We start from the raw sequence: 18784 nt of genomic DNA, 5'->3' as shown, positions 1-18784 counted from the left end.
GTGGGGAGCAGTGAAGAGCTCGTTGATGGGCCGCGTTGGTGCTGAGCATGCTCAGGGAGGACGGCAGCCCACCATCGCGCAGCAGAAACTGCTTGGCCACCAGTAGAAACCCAGCAGCAGCTGTCCGGGAGGGGGGCACAAGCCATGGAGCAGGGAGACAGAAGGAAAATGGGGAGGAAGAGGAGAAGGGAAGGCGATGAATCAAAAGTCCAAGGTTTTCACCAGCCTTTGGGAAAGCAGTCCTCATGCTCTTTTCCATGAGCGACTTGGTAGCCGTGGGGAGGAAGGGCCTGCTGGCCCAGCGAGTGCTGGGAACGGTCCCGTTCGGGTTCCGGCAGAGCGGGAGAGAGGAGTCATGTGGAGGCTGGCAGGGGGGTGGAAATTAATGACACCAGGATGGAGCGTATGCAACCAAAATGTGCTGGTTTTAGTTTAATGGATTGTCTCCCTTCGCTGTTGCCCTGGGGACAATAACCCTGGATGGCAATATTTCAACCTGGGCTTTTCACAGATCTTTGCTTTTAAATGAGGTGTTTTTTCACTGCATGAGTGGCTGTGGCAGCTGTTCTTTGTGTTTTCTGTCTCCTCTCATCTCTACTAAATCACTCCGCTGCAGTTTGGAGTAGCCGGGAGCAGAACTAACTCAGAAATGGCTCTGGTCACCAGTGTGAGGAGAGAGAGCGCCTGCTCCCATCTCTCAGAGTCCTTAACAAGGGAGAGCAGTGGGCTCTCGGCTGGGCGCCTGCCCCATCTTTCCGTTTTAATTGTCACGTCCTGCTGTCTCTCTCTTTCTCTCTCTCTTTCCCCTGTCTCTCTCCTCTTTCTCTCCCCCCAGGAGTGGGAGGAAAGGGGAGTCTGTTTCTGCATAGACAGAACTCCTTACTGGGGCTTTCTCAGGCCTCCAGTCCATTCAAAAATACTTTGTTTTCTTCTTTTCTTCAAATGTTTTTTCCCCTTTTTCCCTTTTATTTTTTTGCTGACTCTCTCTACGTATTGAAAGAAAATCCTTTCCTGACTCTGCTGCAGATCGGCTGGTTCTGATCCCAGTATGGTACTGTCAGAGGGAGAATCACTGTGGGGCGGGTGAAAATGAACTGAAAGGACCTGAAAAATAAGTGTCAAACTTACCCACACTCTGCTTCTGTTTTACAAGGGGTTACCCTCTTTGAGATTCATGGGGATGGGAGGAAAAGGGGGTCGGGGATTTGTGCTTTCTGGTTTGATAAAAACAGCCTGGAAGAGGGGTGCAGGAGCTGATGGTAGTAGGGCTTAGTGACGCTGAAAATTTTTCCCTAAAGGGTGAAGAGAAGGGGATCTGGGAAAGGGGAAGGCTTTGGGGCTTTTTCTAACTTGGCACCTGCTCAGAAGGAGGCCTGGTTTATTTCTGTGTAGCTCAGCTTTCATAGGGATAGTTTCATTAATTTAACGCTCTTAAGAACATCAGCTGGGAGCTGTCAGTGTCCTTTAACACGGTGAAACATTTTTTCCTGGCTGGCTGTTGGAGGAACGAGTCAATTCTCCCTGGTCCGGGCGACATCCTTCGGCTCACAGACCTTCTGGCTCGGGACAGGCTTTTTGTGTCTTCCCTCTGCAGCTCCTTTTCCGTTCAGCTCCTCCTTGGCTCGCTCCATGGCTCTCCTTTCTTTTCTCTTCCGCTCTCTGCCTGCCTGCCTGCCTGCCTGCATGCTCTCGCAGCCAGATGAAACCAGCTCCCTGCTCTCTCGCTGTCTGTCTCTTGCTGGGCGGTTTCACACCACGATGGCATCTTGTCTCTGCAACGGCAAAGCCTCCCCTGGTTCCTCCCGCAGCCTGCCGCGGTGCTCGGTGCTCTTCCCCTCCTAGCCCAGCTGGCAAGCATGTGCCTGCACGCCGCAGCCCTCCCTGCATTGCACACCTTGCTGCACAACACCCTCCACCTCCCTTGTCAGGGTTGGCTCCTCCTGAGCATCATAACCAAAGTAAAAATCCATTAAACTAAAGGTAAAGTATCTTTTTCTTCTTGAAGTAGCTGGGTTTTAACTCTTCAAGTACCAGAGACGTAGATTGTAAAAATAACAGAATCTCATGGTTGGAGGAAGCTGGTTTGCCCTTTCTAACTAGCCATGACCTTCCCAGGGCTCCTTGGCAACTCTCCTACTCAGAAATTTCCGAGCGCAAAGCATGCGTCAACAGACAGGGGTGGCAGGGTGGGTGCTGTGAGGCTGCATGTGCAGGTGTAGAGGAGCAAGGGGGCTTTCTTACCCTCTGTTCCTTCCTGAGAAAGGATGTTTCCCCCAGCCATTAGCTCTGCTCTCCTTCCCTTCCCCCTTCCTCACAGTATATGAAGTGAACGAAACTTTATACAAAGTCTGTGGTACCTAAAGGGTTAAAAAACATTGTATTGTACAAGGTCAGTAAGGGTCATTCTTGTGGCTTGGACAGTCAACTTTAAAGCATGTAAAAGATGCAGCTCAGGTGAGTACTGGCTGGTCTCAAGCGGATTCACAAATACAGTCCACCCTGTCGCTGCAGGCTGACACACGCGTGCGTGGATCTGCACACACTCCTCCATGTCCCGGAGGGTGGGGAGGGGTTCCCAAAGCGCTGTCTGCCCGGTAAAAACAGAGGCCAGCAGACAGAGATGAGCATCTCCTGGTTTGGGGGGGCTCTCGCCTCTGCCGTGGCTCCCTTGCCAGCAAAGGGGCTTGTTGCAGAGGTGAGCTCCCGGCCCCCCCTTTGGGCTGCGGTGCTTTGCCTCCTGCCCGCAGCTGCCACCTCCACGGTGTCCCCACGCACACGTCTCCAGGGTCACGCAGGTTGGGCTGGATTGTGAAGGAAACTCACAGTGCCATCAACTCCCCAGATGCGGCTCCAGTCTGGCCAGCCAGCACTTGGTGGCTGTTTTCATCCAGGTGCTGTAGTCGATGAGAGTGACGGGGCCGGGTGGGATCTGGGCCTTCTCCCCCATCGTGTCCCCCACCACCACCCCCACCTTTTTGACCAGAGAAAGCGCAAACCGTCCCAAAAGGAGGCCTCACTCCAGGGCCTCTCGGTAGGTCCCTGTGCTGGAGCGTAGAGGGTGAGTGAGCAAGCGAGCGTGACCACCCCAGTGCCAGCTGGAGCTGCGGCTCTGCTTACTGGGGCTTTCAGAATGAGTTGCAGGATGGAAAGGGTAGGTCAGGTCAGACCCTCTCTGCAGTGGGTTTCTCCGCCGTGGTGGCTTTGGCTGGACTGCTAAGCAGGAAAAGTGGCTTTTAACACTACCAGCCCCTGATGGGAAGAAAAAAGAAGCGAACAGCATCATGGCAGGCACTGGGAGAGGGGCCGGTCTTTTCCTCCCTACCCTGGAAGGGACTCGAGTTGCTTCTGGGGTGTGGGAAGGAGCAGCACCCCTCCGTCCTGGAGATGTTGGTGCTGCGTCGAGCAGAGCAGAAGGAGAGGGCTACAGGGGGAAAGAGATCCCCCCCCGAGGGAATCTGCCGCCCCGCTCTCTGCGCAGGCAGCTCAGCAAAAGAGAACGGATCGGGGTCCAAAGTTGCCATTGCTGCAATAGCTGGGGTTCTGCTGGCAGCGGGGGAGGAACCCAGCCCGGGGAGCTGGCAGCGGGGCTGGGTGGCATTTTAAAAGCCAGTCATGTGCAGAAACCCACCAGGAGCTTGGTCTGGCCTCGTAGCTCAGTTTCTCTCGTTCTCTCGTAAGAAAGTCTTATAAATTAGCAGTTGAAGCGTGGAAGGTAGGTAAACAGACTGGGAATGTTCTGGAAGGAGTCACTTTTTGTATCAGTATTATTTTATTATTATGATTTCCTTTCTGATGTTTTTTTTTGTTTGTTTTAAATTACTGGCTTGATTTACGTTTTGTTTTCCAGTTTGTTACTTTTGGTTCTGTTTGTTTGGCATATTTTGTATTATTTTGCGTGGCTAGCCATGGCCGGGGATCGCCACCCTCTGCACTGGGATTTCTGAGGCTAAGGGGTTTGTTTTGCCGTTTTAGCATAGCAAGAAAGCAGGAAAGTAGGAGGACAACACCCAGAATGTCCTACTGGACAGAGTCCTCAGCCACTGCAGTGTGAGGATAATCCTTGTGCTTTCTGCAAAACCTTCTGATTTCTGTTTGGAGGAGGCACACGCAAAGCACGTGACGTTCGCTCCGGTGTGAACTGGGAAAAGCGAGACTTGGTTTAGCAGAGTCCTTAAGGCAAACTGGGCCTCAACATCTGTTTGTGACTCAGGGGTGGGAGGGAGAGGTTTGAAAAAAAAATCATTCCTCAGTAAAAGAGCTTTTTGTTGATTGAGAAGAAATAGCGAAATGAGAAATGGTGACCAGCATTTATCTGCTGCCTTGCTTCTTGCAGGTGATGCTTTGGGGGCTTGTAAGGACACCCCAGTTTCTGGCAGAGTCTGCAGAGAGTTAAAAGCTGCTTATTGCGGTTTGACTCGGTTGGGTGAGATAGGATGTGCAGATTTGCCTTTAACACGTATCACACTCTGCTTACCTGGGCTAATTGATAGTAATCAGTGATCCTGAGAGGTCTGGTCTAAGGTTTCCCAAAGAGCCCAGGCTGCAGGTGGGGTACAGAAGCGGCAGACTCTGGACTTTGCCGAGGTCTCAGACCCATCCCCGTCAGCAAACCCGCGTTTCTGGCAGTTTTCCCTGCATCTCGGGCCACGGCCACGGCATCGCGGTGTGCGCCCCGGCACGTAGCGTCTGACGGAGCTGGTGTCAGCGTCCTGCTTCCCGCTGAGCAGACGGCGCTAAAAATTACCTGCTGCAGCTCAGTAACGCCCAAGTGAGCAGCGCTGTGCTGGAAAGCTGTGGTTTACACCTTCCCCATCTCCTGAAAAACAGCCCGCAGACAGTTGTCTGCTGCCACCGTGAGAACAGGCGGCCGCACGGGGCCACGTTCCCAAAGGTGTCTGTCCTCCCGGGGCTCTCAGAAATACCTTGATGTAGTTTAGTGGGGAGCACAACCGGAGTTAGACCTGCTCCGCTTCCGAAAACCCCATGGGTACCTGAATGCCTTCTCAAACCCGCTGCCTCGCTCCTTCGCGAGGCTTTTCGCCAAACCCCTCCTATCTAAACACATCGTGGGCTCCTTGCTGGGCAATATCCTGGGCATTACCCCGCGGTATTTCACCTCCCACGGTCTGTGGATGGCTAATAACTTCCATCTGGAGGTAACAGACTCTTAAAATGTAAGCCTCCTGGCAAAAGATTGGCTTTTCTTACTTAATTTTCACAGATCCCTTCAAAGAAATTCAAGATCCCAGAGACTGCAGTTTGGAAACAAGTGCTTTACCAGCCAGGGCAGGGTTTGCCAGGCAGCTGTGAAACGGGGAGCTAAAGGAAAGGGCTTTCACAGGGTGAAGCTGGGGGTTAGTTTTGTGCCAGCTGTGCTAGGGAGACGCAGCAGGACCCCTCGTGGCTAGCCCGCTTGCTCTTTCAGTCCTTTGCTTTACAACATTTCAGTTTTGATGCCCCATTTCATTTCCGTTGGCTTTTTTTTTTTTTCTTTTCATTTAAAAAAAAAAAAAAAAAAAAGACAACAACAAAAAGCTCTCCTCTTTTTTAATTTTATCTTCCTAAACCAAATTTTTGTACGTTTTATTTTAGATTTTTTTGTTATCATTTTTCCTTTTTTTTTTTCTTTTATCTTTCCCATCTTTTGTTTTTTTCCCCCTTCTTCCCTTTCCCTCCTGAATTTTCCCCCCCTCGTAGAACCGTCTGCCCCCCCTCAAGACGTAAAATGCGTCAGCACCAGATCCACCGCCATTCTGGTAAGTTGGCGGCCGCCTCCGGCCGAAAGCCAAAATGGCGTCCTGGCTGGCTACAGCGTCTACTATCGAGCGCTGGACTCGGAGGACACGGAGCTTAAGGAGGTGAATGATATCCCCCCAACCACCAGTCAGATCCTACTGGAGTCCCTGGAGAAGTGGACAGAGTATCGCATCACTGTCGTGGCTCATACGGAGGTGGGGCCGGGCCCGGAGAGCTCGCCGGTTATCGTCCGGACAGATGAAGATGGTAATTGAGCTTTTTCTGGTTTTCTCCTGAGTCCCCTGGTGAAAACGTGTCCCTGGAGTGGGCTTTTCCCACACATCGAGTCCCTTCTCGTGGCTCCTGTGGTGCGAGAGCCGCCCCAGACGTGCAGAGCCCTTTGCTGCCGTGTCCCCGAGCCCCTCGGAACCGGGGGCCGTAGGGTTGTCCTCCCCTGCTCTGGGGTTGGGGGGGTTAAATGTCGAGCTCCCAAGCCTTGACTGCACCACTTCTCCTGAAAAGATGCTCTTGCTGAGGCAAGGAGGCAGCAAGGAAATGAAATCAGAGAAGAGGAGACAGTTGCTGCCAGATTCAGAGCTCTTCCCACACGTTCCTTGTTACTGGCTCCTCTGGAAGTCAGAGTTTTGGTTAGTGGGAGAAAGGAAGAATCTCTGTTAAAGTTTCAAAAAACCTTCAGACTCCAGTTCAGTGGCCCCAGCTCAGAGACTTTTAGCACAAACAGGAACAACGAGACTTGAATTTCCCTGGTGTTTCTACAGTAAAATAAAACCAGGGAAAAAATGTGAATATGTGTATGGAGGGGGAGCACCCTCAGTGTGAGGGTGAGGTAGTACCCTGAAATACTATAGAGAAAGAAAATAACGGAAATAAATACTAAACTTCTCAGGCTTTCTTCCTCCATCCCAAATAAAAAGAATTTAAAAAAAAAACCAAACCAACAGGTTTGTCCCCAGTGTGGGTCCTGTTCCCTGGGCGTCTGCCCACATGGATAGAATACCTTGCTCAGAGACAGGGTGGGTTTCTTGCAGATGAAGCTGTCGTGCACTGTACTATTATTGTTATTATTATTTCCAAAAATTCAACCCAAATTCCATCCATCTCTTTTCCTGTCCTGAGATCACGCAGCGGCTGTAACCACCACCCCGCCAGCCCTGCCCGAGAGACGAGGGAGCTCCAAGGGCAGGTCCCCCTCCGCGTCCTCTCCACCATCCCACAGGCAGGACAGCTTTTCTGGCTCGTTAGAAATTGGCTTTGCCCTTAGAATGTGACCTGGAACTATACGATATTTCCGTCTGAGCAAACTGGGGACAAAGGAGCCTGTGGAAGTATGGCTGGACCGTGAGATGGACCTGTTTCCGTGCCTGTCTCCGAGCCATGCAGATCAGATCCCCTAGAAACTGCTTCCCTGTGTCACTGAATAAAGGCCAGTGACAGATGATGGGACATCTAGTTCGTTAAGTCTCCTCCTCCTTTCAGGGCTGATGATTCGGTGTCCCATAGGTGAAGTGACAGGCTCCAGATGGAAGTCCCCAAGTGACTCTTGCCCCTTTTTTCCCCTCCTCACAGTGCCCAGTGCGCCGCCTCGGAAAGTGGAGGTGGAGGTCCTGAACTCAACTGCAATCCAAGTGTTCTGGCGTTCTCCAGTCCAGAACCGCCAGCATGGCCAGATTCGCGGCTACCAGGTCCACTACGTGCGCATGGAGAACGGAGAGGCCAGGGGGCTGCCCCAGATCAAGGATATCATGCTGGCTGACGCCCAGGTGAGGACTCCTCTCCTGCTCCAACCTCCTCTTCTCTCGCGGAAGGTTTGAGGGGGTGGGTGCTCCAGCCACCGTGTCTCATCCCAAACAACATCAGGCTGGAGAAAGTAGCTGAGGTTCTCAATGACAAGGTGTATGTTGTCTTTCTGCAGTTCATTTGCATTCCCAGCCAATAGCTATTGTGGAAGAGTATGAACTGCTGTCCCAGCACTCAACTAAATACCATCCCTCCGCCCTGTGTCTGGGAAGTCTGTTAAGACAGGCAAAGGCCACAGTGGAACCTACTAATTTCTCCCACTCTACTTCTTCCTTCATGCTGGCCTGGTAACTTCTGACCTTGTGTGGCTGTTTGCTCAGGGATTCCTTCCTCACGCTGTGTCTCTGTCTTTCCCTTCTTTCCCCTCTTGTATTCTCATGTGCAAAACCTCTCTTGTTCTCTGCCCAGTGGGAAACAGATGACACTGCTGAATACGTAAGTAAAAAAGTAAAAATCCTCCCATCCTGGTTCTGTCCCTTCCCTTCTCCCATTTCCTGTTGTGGTGTGATACTTTCCTTTTCCTTGATTTTTTTTTGCAGTGCCGGTGTGCCTGTTTTAAAGCTTGCTCTTGGTGTTCCCATGCATTGTCCCCACCCCGGTCACTTTGCTCTGCCACCCTGTGTGATTGTGTAGTTTGTCAGCACGCGGCGATACTGCAGGGTTTTCCCCTCGGCTCCAAAGGAAGGATGAGTCCGATTCTGCTGCTCCTCCATGGGGACACAGATGGGACGTTGAATTTGGGACTACCTTGAACTCATGCTTACAGCTGGGCTGGTCTGCCAGCACCTCTGGCTTGTGTCTGAAAACCATAATTAGGCCGAAAAGCACTGAGAATTCAAAGCCCCATAAGTCCTAAGCTTTCAGGGCACGAACAAATGCTTTGTGCCCTTCAAGGGCCAAGACTCTTAGATATTCATTGATATAAAGCACTGAATCGCTATTGGCACTTCTACCTTTTAATTAGACCTAAAAACCATCTTGGCTGTTTGACATTTGCTACTTCTACTAAAATGTGAAATGTTTTCCATGATCTTATAGCTACAAAGCAGTAGGAGAAGGCATTTCCTTCTCGGAATGGCAGGGTCCCAAGATAATGCACTATTAAATTGAATGTATTCATGTCTCCTAGAGATGCCCAAGTGCCCTACAGAAGTGGGGGGCCTCTCTTTTACAGATGGAGAAACTGAGTCACACGAAAGGCAAAGTTTCTTGCCTAAAATCTTAATAAAACTCAGTGGCAGATAGGAACGCAGAACAGGTTTCTTGACTTGGAGAAGACAGACCTTGCTCTGTAGCTAATGGCTTCCAAACTGGTGGATCAAAATCCCGCTGTTTTGAAGTTCTGCTGTTCCACTCCCTGCCCAGCTTTGGGGGCAATACAGATATTTTCAGAACCGGCAAATTCTTCCCAGGTGCTTCCCTGAGATTTGATATTGAAAGCACGAAAGGGGCAGTGGGGGGTGAGGGGAGAGGGAGGCCAGAAAACGTCCGCAACCTTCACACCTCCCTCCTTTTCAGGGCCTTGGACAAAACCCTGCCGCATACGCTCTCGTCCTGTTTGATTTAGCACGGGTATTCCTTTTACAACACGGCCCTTTGAAGGGCAGGGTACTTCATGGGGAAGGGCTGTTCTTGAGGCCAGTCTTCTGACAAAAGCTCTCGGGAGCCAGGTGTGGTGAGGCTGATAGAGGACGGAGGAAGGAGGGTGCTGGGGATTTAGCAGAGAGCTTTAGCATGCAAGCAGAAAACGTCGTCTTGCACTTGGCGTTAAAGCAATCCCTTTAATATTATGAAGGCATTAAAAAATATCTCTTGAGGAGGGAAGGGAGGGGGGTAATGGGGAAAAAAAAATTGTAATCTCCCTGAAAGCGCTGAGACCTCCTCTGAGACGGCACAGCGAAGAGGAACACTTTGAAGAGTGAAACAGCGTTTTGATGGCTGAAGCAGTTTGTGTTGAGATAGGGAACGAGTGAGAGGTAGATCTGGAAGAGAACGCGTTGAAGCAGGGCCCTGCCGAGAGGTGCTGTGTTCACAGAGGTGCTGTTGGCAGCCGGGGTGCGCGTTGCCTCTCGCCGAGGGAACGGGGCTCTCAGCCTCCTGCCAGTTCCCACATCTGCCCAGTTGCCCCAGAGTGTCTTGTGGTTTCAGAGTCAGTGAATGTTCTTGCATGCTAGGAGAGGGCTGAGACTCCTGTGAGGAGGAGAGATCCACCCGTATGTACGTACCTGAATATTTACATGCTTTTCCTTTGGAATCTCGCAAACAGGAAATGATCATTGCTGGGCTCCAGCCTGAGACTGCATATTCCATTACCGTAGCCGCCTACACCATGAAGGGAGATGGTGCTCGCAGCAAACCAAAAGTGGTCACCACGAAGGGTGCAGGTAAGAGTCTTTTCCTGAACCCTTGGGATTCACCAGTTTCCTAATGCCAAGAAGCTCTTCATCCAGACTCAGCTCCTTTCATCCCACTCCATGAAGGACAGACGTACAACAAATGCCATGCTGCCCCAAAGACAAAATTATTTCTAGTAAGGCAGAAACCCCTTCATTCCTCACAGGTAGCCCTCACTAAATGACATTATTTTCTGTTCAGTGCTGCAGAACACCCAGACACATCCAGAAATGCAAAAAAGGGTGAATTCATTGCTTGTAATCTCTTGTGCTATAAATTCCAGTGCACCAGAAGTAAAGAGAACCTCTGCCTGGTCTGACACTGTGTAGCTTTGACGGTTGGCGCACACAGGTACCCCGGGGAACGGGAGAGTCAGAGGTCTGCTGTCATGGTGTTGACTTGCAAAGATCTGAAAAGCAGCAGGGAGACAGTGGTGGATTAGACTGCCCACTCTTCTCTTCTCCTAGTCTCAGGTCTGAACGTATGTCCCCTCTTTGCTCAGGAGTGGCGGAGGGAAAAGTACTGACAGTATTGACCTTTCCTCGCTGGCATTTCTGGGACCTGGGCTCTGCCTGCACGTACCATCCAGATCCATTCCTCCCTTTGACCTATTCTTGGTGGCAAAGTGTCCGTCAGGCTCAGTGCAGAGGACGCGGTGCCAAGTTAGGATGGCAGCGCCTAAACAGAGGAATGACAAAGGCCAACAGGGTGTCCCTTGCTCCTCCAAACAGTTGTGCTGCAGGCAGAAAGGAGAGGTACACACTCCGCCTGTCCTCAGCAGCTGCATTCCTGTGGTTTCTGCAGTTAAACCTCAGCTCTGCAGTATGGGAAGAGTTCCGTGCAGTGGAGGGAGACCTGGAGTTGTCCTTCGCCCAGCCCATCTCTTGTTGGACTGTGGTTACCTCCTTTCACCCCATCTTTCTCATGCTCTTTCTTTTGCTGTCAAACGATGGCTTTCTCCCCTTTTCATTTCTTTTCTTTGTCTACTGCCTTTGCACCCCTGGCTATCTGTTCATTTTCTTCTTAGTTTTGGGGCAGCCGTCTTCACCCTGCCTGTAGCAGCTGCATAAACTGACATCATCCCTTGTTTCTGGGAGAACGTTGCTCTCTGCCTCTGCAGGGATCGAAGGCCTTTGGTCAGAGCAGCATAATTAACCTGGAGACCTCTGCCCAGGCTCTGGAGGCAGCGCAGACACTCAGCCAAGCGCACAGGACCGAGGGCTCAAGAGCCCTGGCCTGGAACACACTGCGCTGGAGCCGCGGCTGCCCTCCATGCCCTTGCCTTTTCCCTGTCCTGACTCACATCTTCATCTCATTCTATGTTCTTGTGTTCAGACAAGTGAATGGGATTTCAGCCTTTCTCTCCGCTCTTGCCTCTCCTGCCTAGTGAAGGGTACACAGGAGAGCAGGGTTGATGTCCAGGACACCAGGTCTTGCAGATGTTTCAGCAGGGTACGGTTGGGTGTCAGCATCCAGGCTCCGCTCCTCACACCTCGTAGTGTCAGTGCGCTGCCAGGAGCCTTTTCCTTCACTCACCCTCTTCTCCTTCCCCCTCTGACTTTGCCCGTGTTTCTTCTCAATAGCTTCCTGGTTCTCTCCTCTCGTTCCCTTCTTCTGGAGGCTCTACTCTTTTCATTTTTCTCTCCCGGAGCCTTTCTCTCTGCCTCCCTCCCTTGTCACTCTCTCTTGTCACCCTCCCTCATCTCTCCCCATTAGGATTTGCAGTGCAGGTGATCAGTCACAGAGGGATGTTTTCTCCAGCACAGCAGCTATTACCCAAAACTCAATTTCCCCCAACTTGAAATAGCTATTTTAAAAAAAAATCTTTCAAATGGCTCTGTAACATTCTTATCTTCTTTGCAGTGTTGAGTCAATATACCTTCTGAGAGGAGAGATTTCTTTCTTTATCATTCAGGGCTAGGGGCTGAATTTAAATACAGTAATACATCCAATTTTCTCCTTTACTGTCCAAACCAATTGCAAAATAAAACACTTCCCCCCCCCCCCCGCGCTTTCTTCTCACCTTTCTTCCAAACAATATTTGTTGTGCAAATGTAATATTTTCAAGCTCAGCTGATTATAGTAACGTTTGTGATAAAAGCCGAAACGTAAAGGTAATGGCATTGTTTTTCTCTTTAATGTGTTTCTTAGGCATTTCCGGGGGCGGCTCTCCCAGCGCCGTTCCCTGGCCGTTCTTTGACAGTTTGAAATGAATAAAGCATTTGTTTCAGAGGCAGCGCTTCGTCCCCATGTCCCGATGTCGGTCGGTGGAGCTGACAGAGCAGTTTCCCGGTTTGGCTCTGCCAGGGGTCCCTGACACAGGAACATCCTTCCCTGCCTGTCCCCTCGCTTCGTTAGCCACAGTACAGCTCCCAACGTGCCGACCCTCCTGCTGCGAGAGACGGCCGGGAACTCTCCTAACTCCATCCTGTTCAACCAAAAGAAATACCAAGGAGGAGAGAAAGAAATTAGATCTCTAATAGTGGAGTTGAGCGTAAATGACGCGTGAGCTGCTGGAATTAATGCTCTGCTTTCTCCAGCTTCGGGATCCTCTGGGCCTGCACATGTCATTTAGCTGTGGCTGTGGGCTTGCTTAGCAGTCGGGCAGTGCCAGGGCTCATTAGGCAGAGCTCCTGCAATATCCCCCCAAATGTGGGGGAACTAACTGACGGGTTAAGGAGGGAGCTAACTGAAAACACCGACACTCAGCTGTCTTCCCCCTTCCTCCAGAGGAGAGAAGCTGCACAGAGGAAGCAGCAACCCTCCCTAGCCCCTGCCTTGCACAGATTTTGGGCTCCGTTTCCACTCTCTGTATTCTTCCTTCTTTCTGTACCCAACTGGGTGATCAGATGCCTGCCAGACTCGCTGCGCTGGCCTCATGCCTGCTGCTCAGGACCTGGGGCTGCCCAGACTTCCTTTCCCATCCTTCATTACTTCACCCTCAGCTGCTCTGGACTTCCCAGCCTGAGCCAATCTGTTCCAGTCTCTTTCTGCATGAGTTGTGCTGTGCAATAGAGAGCAGGATTTTGGGGGACTCCTGTGTTCCTTCTTCCCTGCCCTGGGAAGCAATCTGCTGGGGTGATGAGGACAGGAGGCTGGGAGGCAGGACTCCTGAGTTTGTTCTTCCCAGCTGGGGGAGAGCATGTGGTCCAGTGATAAGGGAGGAGCTGTGCACACCGTTCCATCCAAGAAAATAAATCCAGAAATGTGTCAGGACCTCACAGGTGACATCTTGGCAAAGCATCTCATTTCCTAAACTTGACAGAGACCATCACCTGTACAGCAGGTGGGCAGCAGCAGCTGGATTTACAAGGGGACGATACACTAAAAGTCGAGCTAAACCTTGACACTGATTTGAGAAACCTGTTGCTGCAGCTTAAGAGTCTCTGCATCTCCTCACCAGCCACCCTGTCCCACTTCGACTGAAAGCATCTCTCTTCTCTCCCAGTCCCAGGGAAGCCCATCCTGTCTGTCCACCAGACAGAGGAGAACACTCTTCTGGTGAAATGGGAGCCTCCTTTGGATGCGGAAGGCCAGGTGATGGGCTACCGGCTCCAGTTTGGCCGCAAGGATGTCGACCCCCTGGCTACCTTGGAGTTCACGGCCCTGGAGGATAAGTACACCGCTCCTAGCATCCACAAGGGCGCCACGTATGTTTTCAAGCTGGCCGTGAAAAGCCGGGCTGGCTTTGGGGAGGAAGCTGTGCAGGAACTCACCACCCCTGAAGACATCCCCAAGGGTTACCCCCAAATCCTCGAGGCGAGCAACATCACTTCCATGTCGGTCCAGTTTGGCTGGCTCCCCCCGGTGCTGGCCGAGAGGAATGGAGCCATCGTCAAATACACCGTGGCCTACCGGGAAGCCGGTTCTCCCGGCAACCCGCTGGAAAAAGACCTGCCCCCCTCCCCAGAGAACTCGTACACCCTCAACGGCCTCAAACCCAACACCGCCTATGACGTTAAAATCCGTGCTCACACCAGTAAAGGCCCCGGGCCCTACAGCCCGACCGTCCAGTATCGGACGTTCCAGCTGGATCAAGGTAGGACTTACCGGTTTCTCCTCCCTCTCTCTCCTTGTAACCGGGGCTGGTGCCGGGAGGCAGAGAGCTGGAGAGGTCAAGCCAGGCTCAGCCAGGCTCGTGAGTAAATGCAGAGCACTCTGGTGTCACACTCAGTCCCTCAGCTCCTCTCTGCCTTGTGTCAGGTAAGTCCCTTTTACCGCTTTCTTCTAAGTTAAGTCCGGACACCCTTCTTTCCCTGGCACCTGAAGTGGGGGGCCAGTCGCTATACAGGTGGGAAGAGCATTTTCTTCAGCTTTTGCAAACAGCCAAAAGAAAAGAGAAAAAAATAAATAAATAAATAAATAAAAAACCAACCAAACCTCAAAATGTGAGCTGGGATGGGTTTCCTCACCTGAGCATGCTCAGAAAGCCAGCACCTCGTTCCTGCAGCAGCCACCCAGACCCAGAAGTGTGTGGGCAAAGCCACGCACCCTCCCTCACCCCTTCCTGGGGCTGGGCATGGGGACAGGGAGCACTAGGAGATGGACCTTGGCAAAACTCAAGCAAAGTGTGGAGGAGGGAGAAGCCCTTCTGTTCTTGCAGCGGCAGCCAGACCCAGACTGGCAGGCCCTTTTCCCGGTGCCTGACGTTCTCTTCCTTCTCTTTCTCGCTCTTCCTTCCCTCTGCTGCCTTTTCTTCTCCTTTCTCCCCTTCCTCCTCACTTTTCTCTCAGCAGTTTTACCCAAAAACTTCAAGGTGAAGATGGTGACAAAGACATCTGTCCTTTTGAGCTGGGAGTTTCCTGAGAATTACAATTCTCCCACCCCATACAAGGCAAGTGGAATGGAGGAGTCAGAACTGTGTTTCTTCCCAGTTTCCTGGGAGTCTTGTCTGTTGGTTTGCATAAGAAGTTGCAAGAGGCAGGAATCCAGAACTGTAATCCAGAATTGTTGTCATATTGTATCAGATATGGGCAGATAATGGTTAATCACTAGATCAAGGAGGCGGGCTGAAAATCAGGACTGTTGGGTTGCATTCCCCCCTCTGTTACCAAATCATTGCCTCCTTAGGCAAGTTACCACAAATTTCCCATTTCTGGATAAACAATTGTCTTTCCAGAGAAGTCTCAAGGCTTTGTCCTGCATCTGCCTTGTGCTTGGGGACCCTCTTGTGCAGTGGGCACAAGAGACAGCCAGCTCCCCGCTCAAATGCCTTCAATTCCAGTGTTTGCTCCTGCTCTGGCAGAGCTGGTTCGTTCAAAGCAACGGGGAGGAAGGAGGTTGGTTGCTTGAGCAGCAGCAGCCTTGCTCGTGGTACAACTTTGCTGCCTCTTTGCCTCCCACAGATCCAGTACAATGGGCTGAACGTCGACGTGGACGGCCGCACCACCAAGAAACTCATCACCAACCTGAAGCCCCGCACGTTCTACAACTTTGTTCTGATGAACCGGGGCAATAGCATGGGGGGCTTGCAGCAGAACGTGGCAGCCTGGACCGCTGCTGACATGTTATCAAAGAAGCCAGAGGTGACCCACAAGCCTGATGCTGATGGCAACGTGGTGGTTGTTCTCCCGGACGTGAAGAGCTCCGTGCCCGTCCAGTAGGTTTCTGTTAAACTGCAGATGTGTGGGGGCTTGGTTTACATTTTGGGGATCAGCCCTGATGGCTGGAGTCCACAGGGGGGTTGTTCCCTGCATTTTCAGCCTTGCCTGACTGTTGTATTTTGGAGCCACTTCCCAGAGCTAACGGGATGCTAAAGAAATGCAAAGGGAGTAAATAAGGAGACGTCATATGGGGCTGCCACTGAATCCAGGCTCATTACAGGGGCAGCAATAACAACTGTGCTAAATTAAAAATAAGGGGGTTGCTGGGTTGGGCCAGGGGGGCTGTTTGGGCAAATCTAGCCTTCCACATCAGTGTGTGCACTCTCTTCTTCTGTGGCTCATAGAAGGAGATTAATTCCTTCTGTTTCTTCTGTTTATTCCCAACTCTCAGGGCTTACTACATTGTGGTGGTGCCTCTAAGGAAGTCCCGGGGAGGACAGTTCCTCAACCCCTTGGGCAGCCCTGAGGAGATGGACCTGGAGGAGGTGAGTGTGGGTGAAACCAAAGCCAGTTGTAGGGAAACAGCTATAATGGGTGGGATGGTGACCCGAGACCTGGGGAGGGTGGTTTTAGGGTGTCTGTGCTCCATGTTCTGAGTTAGCTAAGATGAGGCCAGTCTGAGTGGGATGGTTTGGTTCTCCTTCCTTCCTGCTCCCTTGATGATGCTAAAGGTATCGGGGCTCAGAGTGTTCCCTTTGCTTCCTCCAGCTCGTCCAGGACATTGCCAGGCTCCGACGCCGAAGTCTGCGTCACTCCCGACAACTGGACTTCCCCAAGCCCTACATTGCTGCCCGGTTCCGTTCCCTCCCCTCCCACTTCATCCTGGGGGACATGAAGCACTACGACAACTTTGAGAACAGAGCCCTGGAGCCAGGGCAGAAATATGTCATCTTCATCCTGGCCGTGCTCCAGGAACCCGAGGCCGTAAGTGCTTTCTCTTGCCCTCTTCAGATGCTCGTGCCCCTCTGTCCTATCGACCAGAGACAGCAGCTGCTCCCTCATGGGCTGCCAGAAGCCCTGGTGCCCTCCTGGCACTCTCCGTAACTCTCTCCCACCAGATGCCAGAGCTTGAGGGTGTTTTTTCTTTGTAAAGACCTTCCAGTCCAGCTGTGGAGCTTTTGCATGTGGCTGTTGGAGCTGTTTGCGCTTGTGTCTGCATGCAGCAATGTGCTCTTCCAAGCAGACAGACCGATGCCACAAGCATTTTGTGCACTGCTGCTGCGTTTTCCCAGTCTTCATAGGCAGGACTTGCTGCACTTCTGGCTCCAAATTTGAGTCCAGAATGGGGAGTATTGAACTATCCACGCAGGACTGCACTCGAGTTCAGAGATCGCTGGGTCAAACCCCTTTACAAAGAGTAATTTCTTGTAAAAGCTGTCCTTGTATTCCTTAGAGCAGTGACCCTGGACATCCTGCTTTGATTCCCATTCCCTGGACGTTACTAGGTTCCTCACCAAGCAGAGAGGGGAGCGTTTTTTTAAGGAAAACTACGTGTGTTCTCTGCTCTTTTCACCACTCGAGCACCTCTGCTGATTTCAGTGGTGCCGTGTTTGGCTTTATGAAAACAACTGTTTTAATATTTACCTGCCTCCTCCCCCCTGCACAACAGAAAGCACTCTAATACGTTGTTCTTTTTAAATCCCTCTGTGGGGTTGTAGCAGGGAGCTATTTGAAATTAAGGGTTTTCAGAGGTTTTTCTCCCAAATAAATATTTAGTTGTGTATTTGATATTAAAGGATTAGGCTGACACGCTTCTGAATGGGTTTCTCAATCGGATTACTGCAGCTTGTGGTAATTTCTGCTTTAGAACAAGGTACTGCACACTCACGACAGCCTGGATTCACAGCAGCATTTCATTTCTTGCTGAGAGCGCAGAGTTCAAGGACCCAGAGCCCAGATCTCCCGTTCCTGTCCTGTCCCAGACTTCTCCCCCAAACCAGGCCATGCCAGTTCTCCTCTCTGCACTTATTTTCTGTAGTTCCTGTGTAAGATGGGAACACAGCCTTCCTGGGGTGGGGAGATTGTAGCACTCATGAGAACAAGCAGGCAGTGCCCATTAATTAGGACTCTGATGAGTTTTAATGTGCCTCTGATGTTCCTCAAGAGCACAGCTCACAGCAGAGGGAGCAGAGGAGACATATTGTGTTTTATTAATTTATATTTAATTCTAAGGGTGGGGTATTTTCAGTCACCAGACCAGAGTGTTTCTAAGCGTTAATTCTTGTTTTAATCCCTTCCCTCTTTCTCTGTAATCCCATCTGACTGTCAAAATCCAGATGGTTACATGAGAGCTTGGAGAAAGTGTTTGTGGCAGCGGAGAGGGCTCGGGGATGTGGTGGAGCAGAGGCATAGTCAACTGGTTTTCTAAAAACGCCTTCCTGGCACTAAGATGAGGAGAGCCACAGGCACGAGGCAGTCTACAGCTTCACGGGAAGGCCATCTTTCAATGGTCTGTCTTGCCTGGAGCGTTGGAGGAGGAAGATACCTGTCCCGTGGGTGCTCACAGAGAAGAGTTTGTTCTGTAGATTGAAGAGGGCATTTTCTCTGTTGTTATTTGGCTGGTGCTGCAGAGAGTTCACATCCTCTCTAGCAATTTCTCTTTTGGATTACTGTGTGCTTGCCTGTTGTTTTCAATCCCCATTCCATCTCTGAACTCTGTTCCACGATCTTTCATGTCTTACAGACTTTTGCTGCTAGTCCTTTCTCCGACCCCATCCAGCTGGACAACCCTGATCCACAGCCCATCATTGACGGAGAGGAAGGGCTGATCTGGGTCATCGGGCCCGTCCTGGCCGTGGTGTTCATCATCTGCATTGTCATTGCCATTCTGCTCTACAAAAAGTAAGAGATGCTTCTTGCCCGGATCTGTGACCATTCTGAATGTCCCCAGCTCTAGCCCCTGAAGGGAGTTTCCTCCCTGGTCCTGTAGTTGTCAGCTGAGGGCAAATCCTTCCACAGCACCAGAGAGAGGAGCCCTGAGGCACAAATGCTGAATGGAAGGGTCTGACTGGCACAGGAGAGAGTAGCAGTGGGTTGCAGGGACTCGCTGCTTCAGAGCCTACCCCATGGCACTCTCGGTAAAGCTGTGCGTGTCTATAGACACTCTCTTGTGGCGTATGTGCAGTGAGTTTGTCAGGTCTCTTGTCTGTCACTTCCAGAATTGCTGCTCACAGCCACGGCCTTGGGCTCACCTTCCTGTGCCCTGTGTGTGTGTCCGTGTGTGTGTGTGCACA

At 51.4% G+C, this 18784-nt stretch overlaps 1 protein-coding gene across 3 annotated transcripts in view; it reads left to right on the top strand.

The window, feature by feature from the left end:
• The window catches only part of PTPRS (protein tyrosine phosphatase receptor type S), a 100305-nt gene that overhangs the window by 56125 nt on the left and 25396 nt on the right, over positions 1 to 18784 (top strand). For 2 of the 3 annotated variants that reach the window (XM_074163559.1, XM_074163558.1), the window contains 10 exons: positions 5698 to 6003; positions 7324 to 7517; positions 7963 to 7989; positions 9821 to 9938; positions 13397 to 13987; positions 14685 to 14782; positions 15294 to 15547; positions 15943 to 16036; positions 16260 to 16475; positions 18235 to 18392. In XM_074163559.1, coding sequence (XP_074019660.1) covers positions 5698 to 6003; positions 7324 to 7517; positions 7963 to 7989; positions 9821 to 9938; positions 13397 to 13987; positions 14685 to 14782; positions 15294 to 15547; positions 15943 to 16036; positions 16260 to 16475; positions 18235 to 18392 — 2056 coding nt within the window. The remainder of the gene's footprint in view (positions 1 to 5697; positions 6004 to 7323; positions 7518 to 7962; positions 7990 to 9820; positions 9939 to 13396; positions 13988 to 14684; positions 14783 to 15293; positions 15548 to 15942; positions 16037 to 16259; positions 16476 to 18234; positions 18393 to 18784) is intronic. The other variant, XM_074163560.1, reaches the window with a different exon arrangement.

Source organism: Numenius arquata, chromosome 25 (genome assembly GCF_964106895.1).
Source record: "Numenius arquata chromosome 25, bNumArq3.hap1.1, whole genome shotgun sequence".
In the NCBI taxonomy this organism is placed as follows: Eukaryota; Metazoa; Chordata; class Aves; order Charadriiformes; family Scolopacidae; genus Numenius; species Numenius arquata.
The sequence above is the reverse complement of the archived record's forward strand: the minus strand, read 5'-3'. Positions and strand labels throughout refer to the sequence as shown.